This window comes from Limulus polyphemus, unplaced genomic scaffold (genome assembly GCF_000517525.1).
Source record: "Limulus polyphemus unplaced genomic scaffold, Limulus_polyphemus-2.1.2 Scaffold6246, whole genome shotgun sequence".
NCBI classification, from domain to species: domain Eukaryota; kingdom Metazoa; phylum Arthropoda; class Merostomata; order Xiphosura; family Limulidae; genus Limulus; species Limulus polyphemus.
Window position 1 is genome coordinate 240 of NW_013671856.1, and position 13,658 is coordinate 13,897.

At 32.5% G+C, this 13,658-nt stretch overlaps 1 protein-coding gene across 1 annotated transcript in view; it reads left to right on the top strand.

The window, feature by feature from the left end:
- The first annotated feature begins 592 nt into the window (after nucleotides 1-592).
- The window catches only part of LOC106473520 (protein MON2 homolog), a 53,440-nt gene continuing 40,374 nt past the window's right edge, over nucleotides 593-13,658 (top strand). The window contains exons 1-5 of the mRNA XM_022401940.1: nucleotides 593-768; nucleotides 4,349-4,453; nucleotides 4,819-4,973; nucleotides 12,017-12,064; nucleotides 12,205-12,292. Coding sequence (XP_022257648.1) covers nucleotides 601-768; nucleotides 4,349-4,453; nucleotides 4,819-4,973; nucleotides 12,017-12,064; nucleotides 12,205-12,292 — 564 coding nt within the window. The 5' untranslated portion in view covers nucleotides 593-600. The remainder of the gene's footprint in view (nucleotides 769-4,348; nucleotides 4,454-4,818; nucleotides 4,974-12,016; nucleotides 12,065-12,204; nucleotides 12,293-13,658) is intronic.

Sequence of the window (13,658 nt, forward strand, 5' to 3'; positions counted from 1 at the left end):
TTAATCTATAAACATTACGTATAATAAAGGACTACAGATACTGGATGTAGTTTAATCTATAAACATTATGTGTAATAAAGGACTACAGATACTGGATGTAGTTTAATCTCTGTAATCATTACGTGTAATAAAGGACTACAGATACTGGATGTAGTGTAGTCTTTGTAAACATTATGTTGAATAGAGGACTACAGATACTGGATGTAGTTTAATATCTATAAACATTATGATGAATAGAGGACTACAGATACTGGATGTAGTTTAATCTCTGTAAACATTACGTGTAATAAAGGACTACAGATACTGTATTTTTGGACATAAGTTCTGATTTACTTTCCTTAAAAGTATCATTCATGTTCTGTAATTTCTTTACATATTTTCCTGAACGATTAATATCACATCTTAAAGGTAATTTTAAAAGTGTTCTAAACATTCATTTAAAAGTACACTAAGGAACTTGTATGTTGTTTTTTTACGGTTTTTGACCATTATATGATGTACTGTTTTTAAAGAATATCTACAGAAGTTAATATTATCTTTAACATTTAGTTGAAAGACTTAATATTGAAAATAATTTGTTGTTTTGAAGGTCATGCACATATGGGCAGTCAGGAGTATAGCTCCTCAACTCCTTCTGCTGGACATCCATCTTTGGGTATGTACTTGGGTGGTTCCGATCCTCATGAGATTAGACAGCAGGTTGTTGCTGTGGGAACACCTCTTCCAACAGCATCTCTACCTATTGGTGCTCAGCAAGGACCTGTAATGGTAAGTTTTATATTTAAAATTTGTTCTTACACTTAAATTGTCACGTGATCTGCATTTCATGATTCTAGGTAGACTTTAATTATCACCCTATGATCAGTCAGCGTAATTTTAGACACTGTTCTAGATACTGCATAATCTAAAACCTATGGTGAGTCAGTTTAATGTAAAGTGCCCTGTGGTTCCAGAACTATTTCTGTCATCAGACAAGGTGTTCTTTCATGGATGGTTTTGGAATTATGTTTGTCATGATAGAGTGGATCCTCTCCTGCCTAAAGTTTCTTTGAGATTTTTTGAACTCTGCATTAATTTCTTTTGTCAGGTTTAGGTGTATAAGGGTTTGGCATTTTTTTAATGTTTTGTGAAAATTTTTGTCCATTGGAGTATGGTGTTGGAGCATGGTCATGGTAGAGGATTCCTGATTTTTCCTTGTTACTGAGTGGTTATGAAGAACATGGGGAAAATTCCCTCTTTCTTTTGATCGTAGGATATAGATCCAAATTTTGTTTTTATACACACATTATTCTCAGTTTATACTTTGGGTTTTCTCTTTTGATACTTAAGGCCTTCTTTATTTTTTTATAAGTTTTCAGTTTTGTTTGGTGTCAGGGGTTTTATATTCTTCTCATTGTATCATGTCTTGTAGTTGGTGAATATTCTGCAATAACTGGTTCTGGTTTTTATGGACAGAAAAGTCTTGTTGTATTTGCATATTATATCAGTTTTTGTTTTGCTGGTTTTCTTTTTTAACTCATATGTATGCTTCACCACATTCATAGGGTATTATTTTTGTTTGGATTTTTCAGGAATTTGTTGATTTTAGAGATTTGTTTAATGGACTCTCTTTGTATCTTAGCTTGAAATGTTTTCTTAGTAGTTTAACTTTGTGTATTTAATATTTTTTTACTCGTTGTAAATCCCTCGATGATACCTTGCTTTGTGGTTTGATCTGTAGTGGAGATGTTGGTATCTTGTAAATTAAAACTAGGTAGAGGGCTAGACCATGGCATGATGAGTCAATGATGAGTTGATTACTTGATGTTTGTTGTTTCCTTTTAGATGGATAAGATGGAAACTAGGTAAAGGTAGAGGACTAGACCATGATATGATGAGTCAATGATGAGTTGATTACTTGATGTTTGTTGTTTCCTTTTAGATGGATAAGATGGGAACTAGGTAGAGGACTAGACCATGATATGATGAATCAATGATGAGTTGATTACTTGTTGTTTCCTTTCAGATGGATAAGATGGGAACTAGGTAGAGGACTAGACCATGATATGATGCATCATATCATGGTCTAGTCCTCTACCTAGTTCCCATCTTATCCATCTAAAAGGAAACAACAAGTAATCAACTAATCAATTATGAGTTGATTACTTGTTGTTTCCTTTCAGATGGATAAGATGGGAAGTAGGTAGAGGACTAGACCATGATATGATGAGTTGATTACTTTATGTTTGTTTTTTTCCAGTTTTGTCACCAGTTTTGCATGGATTTGTATATGTACTCTGACAAGATTGATATAGGAACGATGTGGTTGTTTGGAGGTTCTTGCAACATGGCTGGTGAAACAAGTGGTGATTTGAGTAATAATAGCCACAACTTACTTCCAGGCATAAATCTCCAGTTGGTAATGTCATTACTCGTTTCACTACCAATGTTAATGGAACCATCAACCTATCATGTCACATCTTCCTAAGTTCTCCCAGATAGCATATAAATTCAACCAAAACTGGTACAAGCTGACCTGAAGACAAAGGAGAGAAGTTTTCTGAAATATTTTCCTTTTCATCTATGCTACTTTTGTACATTAGTCCTCCAAAACTGCAATGTAATGTTTTGTTGTTGGGTTTGTTAGTATCAATTTTGTTTGTGAGTTGAGTTGAGTTTTGTTGTGGGGAATGTTGGACAGTTTTTCAACAATAGCTGGTGGAAATTTATTGACGTGGATGAAGGAATGCTTTATGTGATTGATTTCTTCATCTGTGTAGTCCATTGAACAGTGTCTTGTGGTTGTGTTTATGAGATTTTTTCAGTGTATTGATTTTTTGTGTGGTGTCATGAGCAGAATTCCAGGAGAGGCCGGTGTGTGTGTTCTTATGGTTAATTTTGGTTTTAAATCTTAAATTCTCTCAAAAATTTGGCCCTAAATTAAAATTGGTACTAAACAAAAATTATTTAGAATCACACAATACCAACGTTATTTACAAAATAACATGTAATAACTGCCCAGAATTCTAAATTGGAGAAACAAAGTGATTTTAAATAAAGAACCAAACACGAACAAACGAAAAATCAATTGAACAAAACAACCATACTTTAAACCAACACCCAGGGGTGCCAAGATATTTCTTCTAAGTCGTGCAACAGTATCCAGTCATGTGACCTCTTTGTTCCATACAGTATATATATATATATATGTGTGTGTGTGTGTCAGTGTAAACTACTTGTACCTGTTGATGACAAAACCTAGTTGAAACGTTGTACATTTGCTGTTATGTTAAACTTATATTAAAGTTATTCTTCATTACCCATTCAGGCCGTCTCCAAGCATTATCAGTCTCAAAGTGGGTTCCTCGTTATCGAATTTGCCAACAAAATTGATACACACAGTTTTCTTTGTTTTATACAAATGTTTTAATGCACAAACAATAATACAATTTACAGTAACAGTTGTTACAAACAGCTAGTACAAATAATGATTTATATACAAAAATTCCACAAACTTACAAGCAATACAAAGTCTTCTTTCTAGTCTGGAACTTCCTTGATGTCTTATCAAGGGTTCTTGATGAGCAAGTTAATTTCGAGTTGATGTAGGTACAATTCACTTTATGGGGAGCTAGCTAGCTCTGTGGCCCTCACTGATTACACAGCGATTTTTTTTCTACCAATGACATTAGGAAATGTTTTCATAAAAGTACTACTATCTGATGTGAATCCATTGAAGTTAAATGGTTTGTAATGTTCAAAATTTATAAATGTTCCTGATCAAATATCTGACATTTCACTATTAATAATTGTTATAATAATTACAGTTATAGCTTCCGAAGTTTATGGCACACCGACTATAGCAAACGATTAATAGATACTGTTTTAGGCGTGTCATATTGGTTATATTTATAGGCGTGTGGAGAGTTTCTCAAAAATTCAGATTATGCAACAACACAAATGCTACAATAGTGTTTACTTACACACGTATATTGTTGATTCTTATACTCAAGAATCTTCTACAACTTTAAAGAATAGGTGGGAGTTTTGCAAAACATATTTAACAGTATAAGTTATATACATTTCTAAATATAAATTTAAATTAAACAAACATCAATATCAAAATAAATATATAATAATAAATTCCTCACAGTTGTAAGTGCATCATAATGTGACAGTCAATCCAACATTAATTTGTAAAGAGTAGCCCAAAATTTGGTGGTGGATAGTGTTGATTTAGCTGCTTCTAGTCTATTCCTTAAAAATTAGGGTAGGCTACTCAAATAGTTTTGTGTGAAATTCTGTAAACAAGTATTTCAAAATATGTTTCTGTAATTTTGGATCTAATGTTCTAAAATATTGTTTACAGTTGACAGCAAAAAACTTGCAGTGTATGAGATCAATTTTAAGCTTGGCCCATTGTCATGGGTCAATACTGGGGACAGCATGGCATTTGGTTCTCACCACATTACAGGTAGGTTTCAGTTTCAGTATTCATTAACCAGACGTTTTTAAAATTTATAGAAAGATTTAGTTTTGTAATGTGTATTTTTCATGTAGAGAAAGTTGTTTACTTAGTGGTGACATGAAATAACCAAAGTTGGGCTTTTTAACCATTAGTATGGTCTACAGGTGACAGGTAAATTGTTTCTTATCTCAGCTGTTCATATTTTGTTTAGACGATTGAGAGTTTTAAAACCAATAATGAAGTTTTTTGTTTTCTCTTTTTAAACTTTCTCACATAAATTTTCATTATATATGGACTACAGGTGATAGAAAAGTTTGTTCTACCAGCAGGTATACTGTTTCTTTTAGCTCTTTATATTCCCTCTTTTATAGCACTTGGTTTGGATCCTTGGTTTGAAACCATCAACTGGGGGAAGTTTAAAAGCAGGCCGTACTACAGAGACTCCTAATGCTGTTATTACAACAGCTGTCATGGCAGACTTGCCTGTGCTATCTGCTATGCTTTCCCGTCTCTTTGAAAGCTCACAGTAAGTGATATGAAATGTAAACTATCAGGAATTTAGCTTTTGCTATTGTAATGCATTGTCTTTATCTAAAAATATTAAATAATTGAAAAAATATATTGTATAAAAATTAGGAATCACATGCTAAATTGAATGAATATCTATAAAATGTCTATATTGGATGAAAAACAAGAAAAAGGTTAGTTTTCAAACACTGTCCAAATTCATTATTCATAATTATTGAATCATCATTATTAATTAATATATTTTTATACCTAGTTACAACTTCTAATAGTTTTGTTAATAATAAATGGAAGTTCTTCCATATTACTAGACTTTTCTATACATATAAGCCATTTTATCAAATTAATTTTGTTAGTAATAAATGAATGTTTTTTCATATTTCTAGACTTTTCTATACATATAAGCCATTTTGTCAAATTAATTTTGTTAGTAATAAATGGAAGTTCTTCCATATTACTAGACTTTTCTATACATATAAGCCATTTTGTCAAATTAATTTTGTTAGTAATAAATGGAAGTTCTTTCATATTACTAAACTTTTCTATACATATATAAGCCATTTTGTCAAATTAATTTTGTTAGTAATAAATGAAAGTTATTCCATATTACTAGACTTTTCTATACATATAAGCCATTTTATCAAATTAATTTTGTTAGTAATAAATGAAAGTTCTTCCATATTACTAGACTTTTCTATACATATAAGCCATTTTGTCAAATTAATTTTGTTAGTAATAAATGAAAGTTATTCCATATTATTAGACTTTTCTGTACATATTTTTCATAGCTGCTTTTCCAAACATTAGAAGTACAGTACTAAATGATCTTTTCGACATTCACTTGGTGACTTGTCAACTTGGCTAGCATTGCCACCAATTAAATGTATTTATGCCAATTCCTACTGTCATTATAACATTAGACCTGCCTCTTGTACTGACTTTCAATAGATTTTCAGACAGTAAAACAAGATGTCAATAGTCAGTATGTCACAAACTAATCCAGATAATGTAGGAACAAAAAACAGTATTCTAGTACATGAGACAATTAAATATTATTAAATATTTTTTTAATAAAATGTGATATGATAAATTTTCCAAATTTTAAACTTGTGAAAACATTATTGTGTTAAATGAAGTTATTTGTACATTATAAATGTTTTTTTAACTTAAATAATTTTAATATGAGCAGAATGTGATATAAAATTAACAGTAAGGCTATTATTGTAATCAAGTACATGATGTATTTAGTATTGAAGTACTAAATTTTTCATTTGTGAACTAAATTTATGGCAGAAAGATCTGTGCCTTTTTATTTCAACGTCAGTATACACGTGGCCTAGTGGTTAGTGTGCTAGACTATGGGTCAGAAAATCAAAGATGGCATTGGGATATGCTGCTTAATACATTCCATAATTTCAGCTTTGTGTGCATTATAAAAGTGACACATTTCTTTTTTTTGGTTAAGAGTAACTCCATGTCATTATCATAGGCTGACTGATTCTTCTTCATTTAGTCTGTGGATACGTGCTGGTGACTGATTCTTCTTCATTTGGTCTGTGGGTGGGTGCTGGTGACTGATTCTTCTACATTTGGTCTGTGGGTGGGTGCTGGTGACTGATTCTTCTACATTTGGTCTGTGGGTGGGTGCTGGTGACTGATTCTTTTACATTTGGTCTATGGATGGGTGCTGGTGACTGATTCTTCTGCATTTGGTCTTTGGGTGGGTGCTGGTGACTGATTCTCCTACATTTGGTCTTTGGGTGGGTGCTGGTGACTGATTCTCCTACATTTGGTCTGTGGGTGGGTGCTGGTGACTGATTCTCCTACATTTGGTCTGTGAGTGAGTGCTGATAACTGATTATCTTATGTATAAGCAGCGGGTGCTGTTAGATGACTGTCCTACATTTGGTCTTTGGGTGCTGTTATGTGGTTTTCTTGTGTTTAGTTTGTGGGCAGTGATGATGATTGTCATAGATATATGAAATGGGACTGTTGACTGATTTTGATACATTTGGTCTACAGGTGCTGTTGATTAATAGCCCTACATTTTGTCTGTGAATGCTGCTGGCTGATTGTACATTTTTGGTCTGCAAGTACTTTTGAATCATTTTTATATAGACACTGTTGATTGACTGTTGTATGTTTGGTCTGGGTAGCTGTTAACTAATTGTTCTGTGTTTAGTCTGGGGAGCTGTTAATTGATTTTTATATGTTTGGTCTTGAAAGCTGTTAACTGATTTTTGTATGTTTGGTTTGGAGAGCTGTTAACTTATTTTCCTACATTGGGCCTGTGTGTGCTGTTAACTGATTGTCCTGTGTTTTATTCTGGGGATCTGTTGACTGATTGTCTTGTGTTTTATTCTGGGGAGCTAACTCATTGTCAAATATTAGTTTTATAGGTGCTGTTGACTGTTTGTCCTTTGTTTGGTCTGCAGGTTCTTTAAAGTGATTGTCCTGTGTTTGTCAGGGGGTGCTGATGACTCATTGTCTTGTGTTTGGTCTGGGAAGCTACTAACTGGTTCTTCTATGTTTGGTCTGTGGGAGCTATTAACTTATTGTCCTGTGTTTAGACTGGGAGTGCTGTTGACTGGCTGTTCTGTGTTTAGTCTGTGGGGACTGTTAACTTACCTGTGTTTGGTCTGGGAGTGTTGTTGACTGGCTAGCCTTTGTTTGGTCTGGGAAGCTATTAACTGATTCTTCTATGTTTAGTCTGTGGGGCTGTTGACTTGCCAGTGTTTGGTCTGGGAGTGCTGTTGACTGGTTTTCCTACGTTTGGCCTGTGGGTGGTGTTGATTGAATTTTTGTGCACTTTTTTTTTTGGGGAGCTGTTGACTGATTGTCTTATGTTTGTCTGTGGGTGCCATTGACTGATTTTCCTACATTTGGTTTCTTGGTGCAGTTCACAGATTGTTCTCTGTTGTTTCTGGAGGAGCAGTTGACTGATAGTCCTACATTTGGACTGTGGGTGTTGTTGACTGATTGTTTTATATTTGGTATGTTTTTACCATTGACTAATTGTCCTACATTTGGTTTAGATGTACTGTTGGCTGATTGTTATATGTTTTTTGGGGGGGAGGTGTTGACTGATTGTCTTGTATTTGGTCTGCAAATACTGTTAAATGATTGTTCTGTGTTTGGTCTGTGTAAGCTCTTGACATATTGACCTAGATTTGGTCTATGGGTACCATCGGCTGATTGACCTAGATTTTTCTGTGGGTAACGTTGGCTGATTGACCCTCATTTGGTCTGTGGGTACCATCGGCTGATTGACCTAGAGTTGGTCTGTGATTGCTGTTGATTGTCTTATGTTTGGTCTGCAGTTCAAAAACAAGAATGGCTATACCTTAATCCTATAATGAGTACTTAATAACTACTTGTCCTAGCAGAAATAAATTTCAATAGAGATACATTCAACATAAGTTGCATGGAATGAGATACTTGTGATATGGTTTTGTCGGTATGGTATGTATTGTTAGTTTTTTAATATCACCTAATTAGATGTAAGTGATTTTATAGGCTATTATCCATGACAACAATGGTACAAGAGTATTTTAGAAGCTGTCAGAGAATGTGTTCATATGCTTTCCTTCATTCTTAATCAGCATATTATGCCTATCCCTAAGTGAAGATACTGCAGACATTTCAGGGACCTTCACAGTCTCATTATTGATGACCTTTTGAGGTCAACAACTACAAAACTGCTGGTAATATCTCAGGATCTTGCCAGGCATTTCTGCCTGAATGAATGGCTTATGATTCTGTTATTAGTGGAAGTGCCTGCTAGAAACCTTTTAATGGTTTGCCTCATCTTGTTGGTAGGTAATGTTTCCAAGTGCATCGTTCTTCCAGGCAGCTTAGTTTCACCAACAAGTTAAAGAAATTATAACAAATATCATGAGTGGTGCATTGCATATGGGTTTTCCATATCCAATTAGATGAAAGCATGTTTCATGTGTGAAAAGGATGAATTCTAGAGAAGATTTATCAACTTGGCCAAACTTACAAATGAAGTCTGAAAGGTATCATGAACTTTAATGCCATGTAGCTATCTAAAGTGATAAGCTTTGAGCTTGTTTCTTTTAATACTTTGTTATTTTTCACATTATACTCTGTGGCGGATCAAGTTTTTGAGCAGCACTTCTTCCACTTAATGCCTCATTGATATTCTGAGCAACTTCTGTTTCCAAAGATGTAGATGACCACCAAGTGCAAGGATCATATTTTAAGTATCCAATTGCCTTGAACATAAAAATAAGAATCAGTATTTAAAAAATTCTTAGGTACTTTGAAGGAATTAAACACTTATTCACTTCTGATAAAAAGAAACTGTATATAGATCAAAATGAAAAAATAAACCAGTGTATGAACAGATCCTGTGGGTCACCAGCTATAAGTGAACTACAGCAACACAATGATAGCAGTATTATCATTAACTTCTGATTAAAAGAAATTCCACAGATTAAAATGAAAAATGAGCCCAATAATTGTTAGAAGTAACTTAATATACCAATCTAACTAAGAGTATGCACTGTCATAAAACAGAAACTTCTGATGATACTAATGCTTTTGTGTACCTTCATCATTTAATATAATTGACGATTATCTTTTCCGAACACAACATAATATACTACGTCATTTGATAGATGAAAACCTTGGCTTTCTATTGGTTATAGGCAATATCTAATTAAACGTAAGATAGAACTATTAACAAATCATCAAAGAGAGGGTGTGGCAGATGCTTCTGATTTTCTATTTGATTGCTCAATAACCAAACAAAATTGAAGGCTATTTCTCACACTAGGGGAAATTCAGGAATTATATAGAATTAAAACCTAAAACTTGTATACTATTAAAATACGGATCCTTAGCTAAGAGTTTAAGCTACACTAATTAGTATAACATAAACAAAAAGTAGTTCAATGAAATTTTGAATATAAGACACTAAAACCTTGTGTCATGTGCAGTAAAGGATACCCATGGTGATAGGGTTATTAAAGAATAGAATAAAACTTACAAAATGTAGAAAATAGTTTGCTTTATGTGCTTGAAAAGCCAATAAAAGGCAGTTAAATAGCTCTGTCAGTACAACTTGAAAGTAGCTTAACACACCATAGTCTTGTGGTTATGGTTACAGACACAGTACATCCATGTATAAATAAGTAGAAACAGTGCACTCTAGTGGGTATTGTTGAAACCATAATACCAGTTCTTTAAATAGTTATCAGTGAACTTTCATTTAAATGTTTAGCTACTTCTTAACACTTCAATTTTAACCTATATATCAAATGGAAGGATCCTTACTTATGTTTCATATGATTGGCTGGTAATAACCATTTTCTGCATTGTTTTTACATGTTATAATGTTTCTAAACTTTAATATCTTCATTTTCAATTTATATGATTAGAAAACACACATTTTGAAATACATTTGGTTTTTGATTTAAAAATTGCACTTAAAATTTAAGTTTTTAATGGTTAAATATTTATAAATACTTCACTAAAATTTTGAATGATCTTCTATTAATAATAATTTCACTCCTCAGTGGTTCAGTGTTAGATTCTGAAGGCTTATAGCGCTAAAACTGGGTTTTAATACCCATGGTGGGCCCATATAGCCTAATGTGTAGGTGTGCCTTTAACAACAAACAAATAAATTATAAAAAATTCACTTTAGGGTTCAATAATCGGTTATTTATAAACATTTCACTAAAGTTTTGTACGATCTTCTATTTTGTAAAAAATGCTAAAGTTTGAAAGATATTGTATTTATAAATACTTTATTAAAGTTTTGAATGATATTCTATTTATAAATACTTTATTAATGTTTGAATAATTTTTTATTTATAAACTCTTCATTAAAGTTAGATTTTCCTTTTATTTATAAACACCATTAAATTTTTGAATGATCTTCTATTAATGAATGTTACTAAAGTTTTGAAAGATCTATTTATAAACATTTCACTGTAGCTTTCAATAATTGACTAATTATAAACATTTGACTAAAGTTTTCAGTGGTTGGATGTTGATGAACATTTTACTAAAATGTTTAGTGGCTAGATGTTTATAAATGCTTTACTAAAATTTTCAGTGGTTGGATATTTATGAAAACTTCAATAAAGTTTTCAGTGATTGGATATTAATAGACACTTCACTAAAGGTTTTAGTGATTGGATATTTATAGACACTTCACTAAAGATTTTAGTGATTGGATATTTATAGACACTTCACTGAAGGTTTTAGTGATTGGATATTTATACACTAGTAAATTTTTACACAAGTTGCAGTTTATGAGCAGTAACTCTTGCTGATTTGTTAGTATTTCAATAAAGATTAGAAATATTTATGAGCACTTTGTTTTATTGTGGTTTGCTATAAACATAATTCATCCTAACTCACTTTGTTTTATTGTGGTTTGCTATAAACATAATTCATCCTAACTCACTTTGTTTTATTGTGGTTTGCTATAAACATAATTCATCCTAACTCACTGTGTTTTATTGTAGTTTGCTATAAACATAATTCATCCTAACTCATATGAAGTAATTGGAAACAGTTTTATATTGTAATAAATTATTTTCAGTTATTCTTTTTACTATTTTTAACTTTTAAGTGAAAGTAGAATTTATCTGTTTAACTGACCCAACCTACTGTATGGAAAAGTTATTTTTGCTCTGTGTTTTAGCAGAACTTAGAATGTGCTATCTGTCTGATTTTGAGTAGAAGTTTTCTTTGTATAATAATAGTTTTGTGATTTCTTCTCAACAACTGTAACTTCTGAATCTCTGTTCTTTCAATTTTAGATATTGTTAGAATGAAAGCTTTGGAAAAATTACTAAATACAGAAAGATATGTTTTTGAAATGCCAAAACCATGGAGACTTTCAAAGAGCAGTTTGTAGATTCAATTTTTCCAATTGCTTTAGATGTAATTCTCAAATAGAAGAATTTATTGAACACTGGAACAGAAGTTTCAGGGCTTTGGTATATCTTGTTGCTGGTGTTCAGTCAGTAACAGTTGTCCTTCTCTCTTCCTAACTGCTGCCAGTTACGTTCCTTTGGCAGACACTTTGTCTCACGTCTTGCACTCTACCCAGTAAGTCACCCACTTTCTTTCTGTTTCTTTTCTGTCTGGTTTTGTTGTATGTTTGGTTATACAGTTGGTGCAGCATGCTTTGTGTTGGTAATGTGCTTTATTGGCAACTTGCATCTTAAGTGTATTTTTTTCTGTTTTAGATACCTTGATGATGTAGCCTTACATCACTTGATTGATGCCCTCTGTAAACTGTCCACAGAGTCCATGGATCTTGCATATAATAATAGAGTAAGTATCTTGCATGGCACAATGAGTGAAAGTTAGTAATTAATTACCTTCCAAAGCATATTTGTATTAAAAAGAAATTAGTCATTTTTGCTTTCTAACTATTCTCATGTAGTCTTTGAATGTCTTATCTTCAGTATGTAACACTCGTTACCATTGGCAAATCCTGTACACAGTAAGCATTGGTTTTACTCTGGTATTTTATGTTATATACTTGTTAAATTTCTACACAGTATTAAACTCAGTGATTCTCTGTAGAGCACTTAGTCCTGTACACAGTAAGCATTGGTTTTACTCTGGTATTTTCTGTTATATACTTGTTAAATTTCTACACAGTATTAAACTCAGTGATTCTCTGTACAGCACTTAGTCCTGTACACAGTAAGCATTGGTTTTACTCTGGTATTTTCTGTTATATACTTGTTAAATTTCTACACAGTATTAAACTCAGTGATTCTCTGTAGAGCACTTAGTCCTGTACACAGTAAGCATTGGTTTTACTCTGGTATTTTCTGTTGAATTTGTACATACAGAGTATTATGTTAAACTGTAGGGTTTTTCTAACAATACACTGTTATAATCAGAAATTTTCTTTATGGTATGTAAAGCCCTCTACTCTGGATATTTAGCACATACCTGTTAAATTTCAATGCATAGTTAAACTGGGGATTTCCTTATAGCGTGTAAAGACCTATACACAATCAGTATATGATTTACTCTGTGATTTCCTGTTGAATTTGTACACACAGAGTATTATGTTAAACTGTAGGGTTTTTTTTTTACTATTTGTGAAGTCTTGTATATAGTTTGCATTGGTTTTACTCTGAGATTTCTTGTATGTACCTGTTAAATTTCTGTACATTGTTAAACTCTGGGGTTGTCTTCTGCAATTGTTTACATGTCAGTAGGAGAGTGAATGCTGTAATCATACAAAACATAGCTAGATCTAGTAGTTCACACTGATTCTTAGAGGTCTTGTATTGGTATGACAGTGTTTTTATATATACTATAAAGTTTCTTTCATAATTAGAAATATAAATAAATAAGTAAATAAAATAAAAAAAGGGTAAAAAATCATCTCACAAATTATTGTCTTAGGACTTGCAGAAAAACTATGTTACTTAACTATACCTGTTCTTGGTGTGGTTTTCCCACGTTTACACATACAAAACATGCTGCTTAACTATACCTGTTCTTGGTGTGGTATTCCCAGGTTTACTCTTACAAACTATGCTACTTAACTATACCTGTTCTTGTTGTGGTATTCCCAGGTTTACACATACAAAACATGCTGCTTAACTATACCTGTTCTTGTTGTGGTTTTCCCAGGTTTACTCTTACAAACTCTGCTACTTAACTATACCTGTTC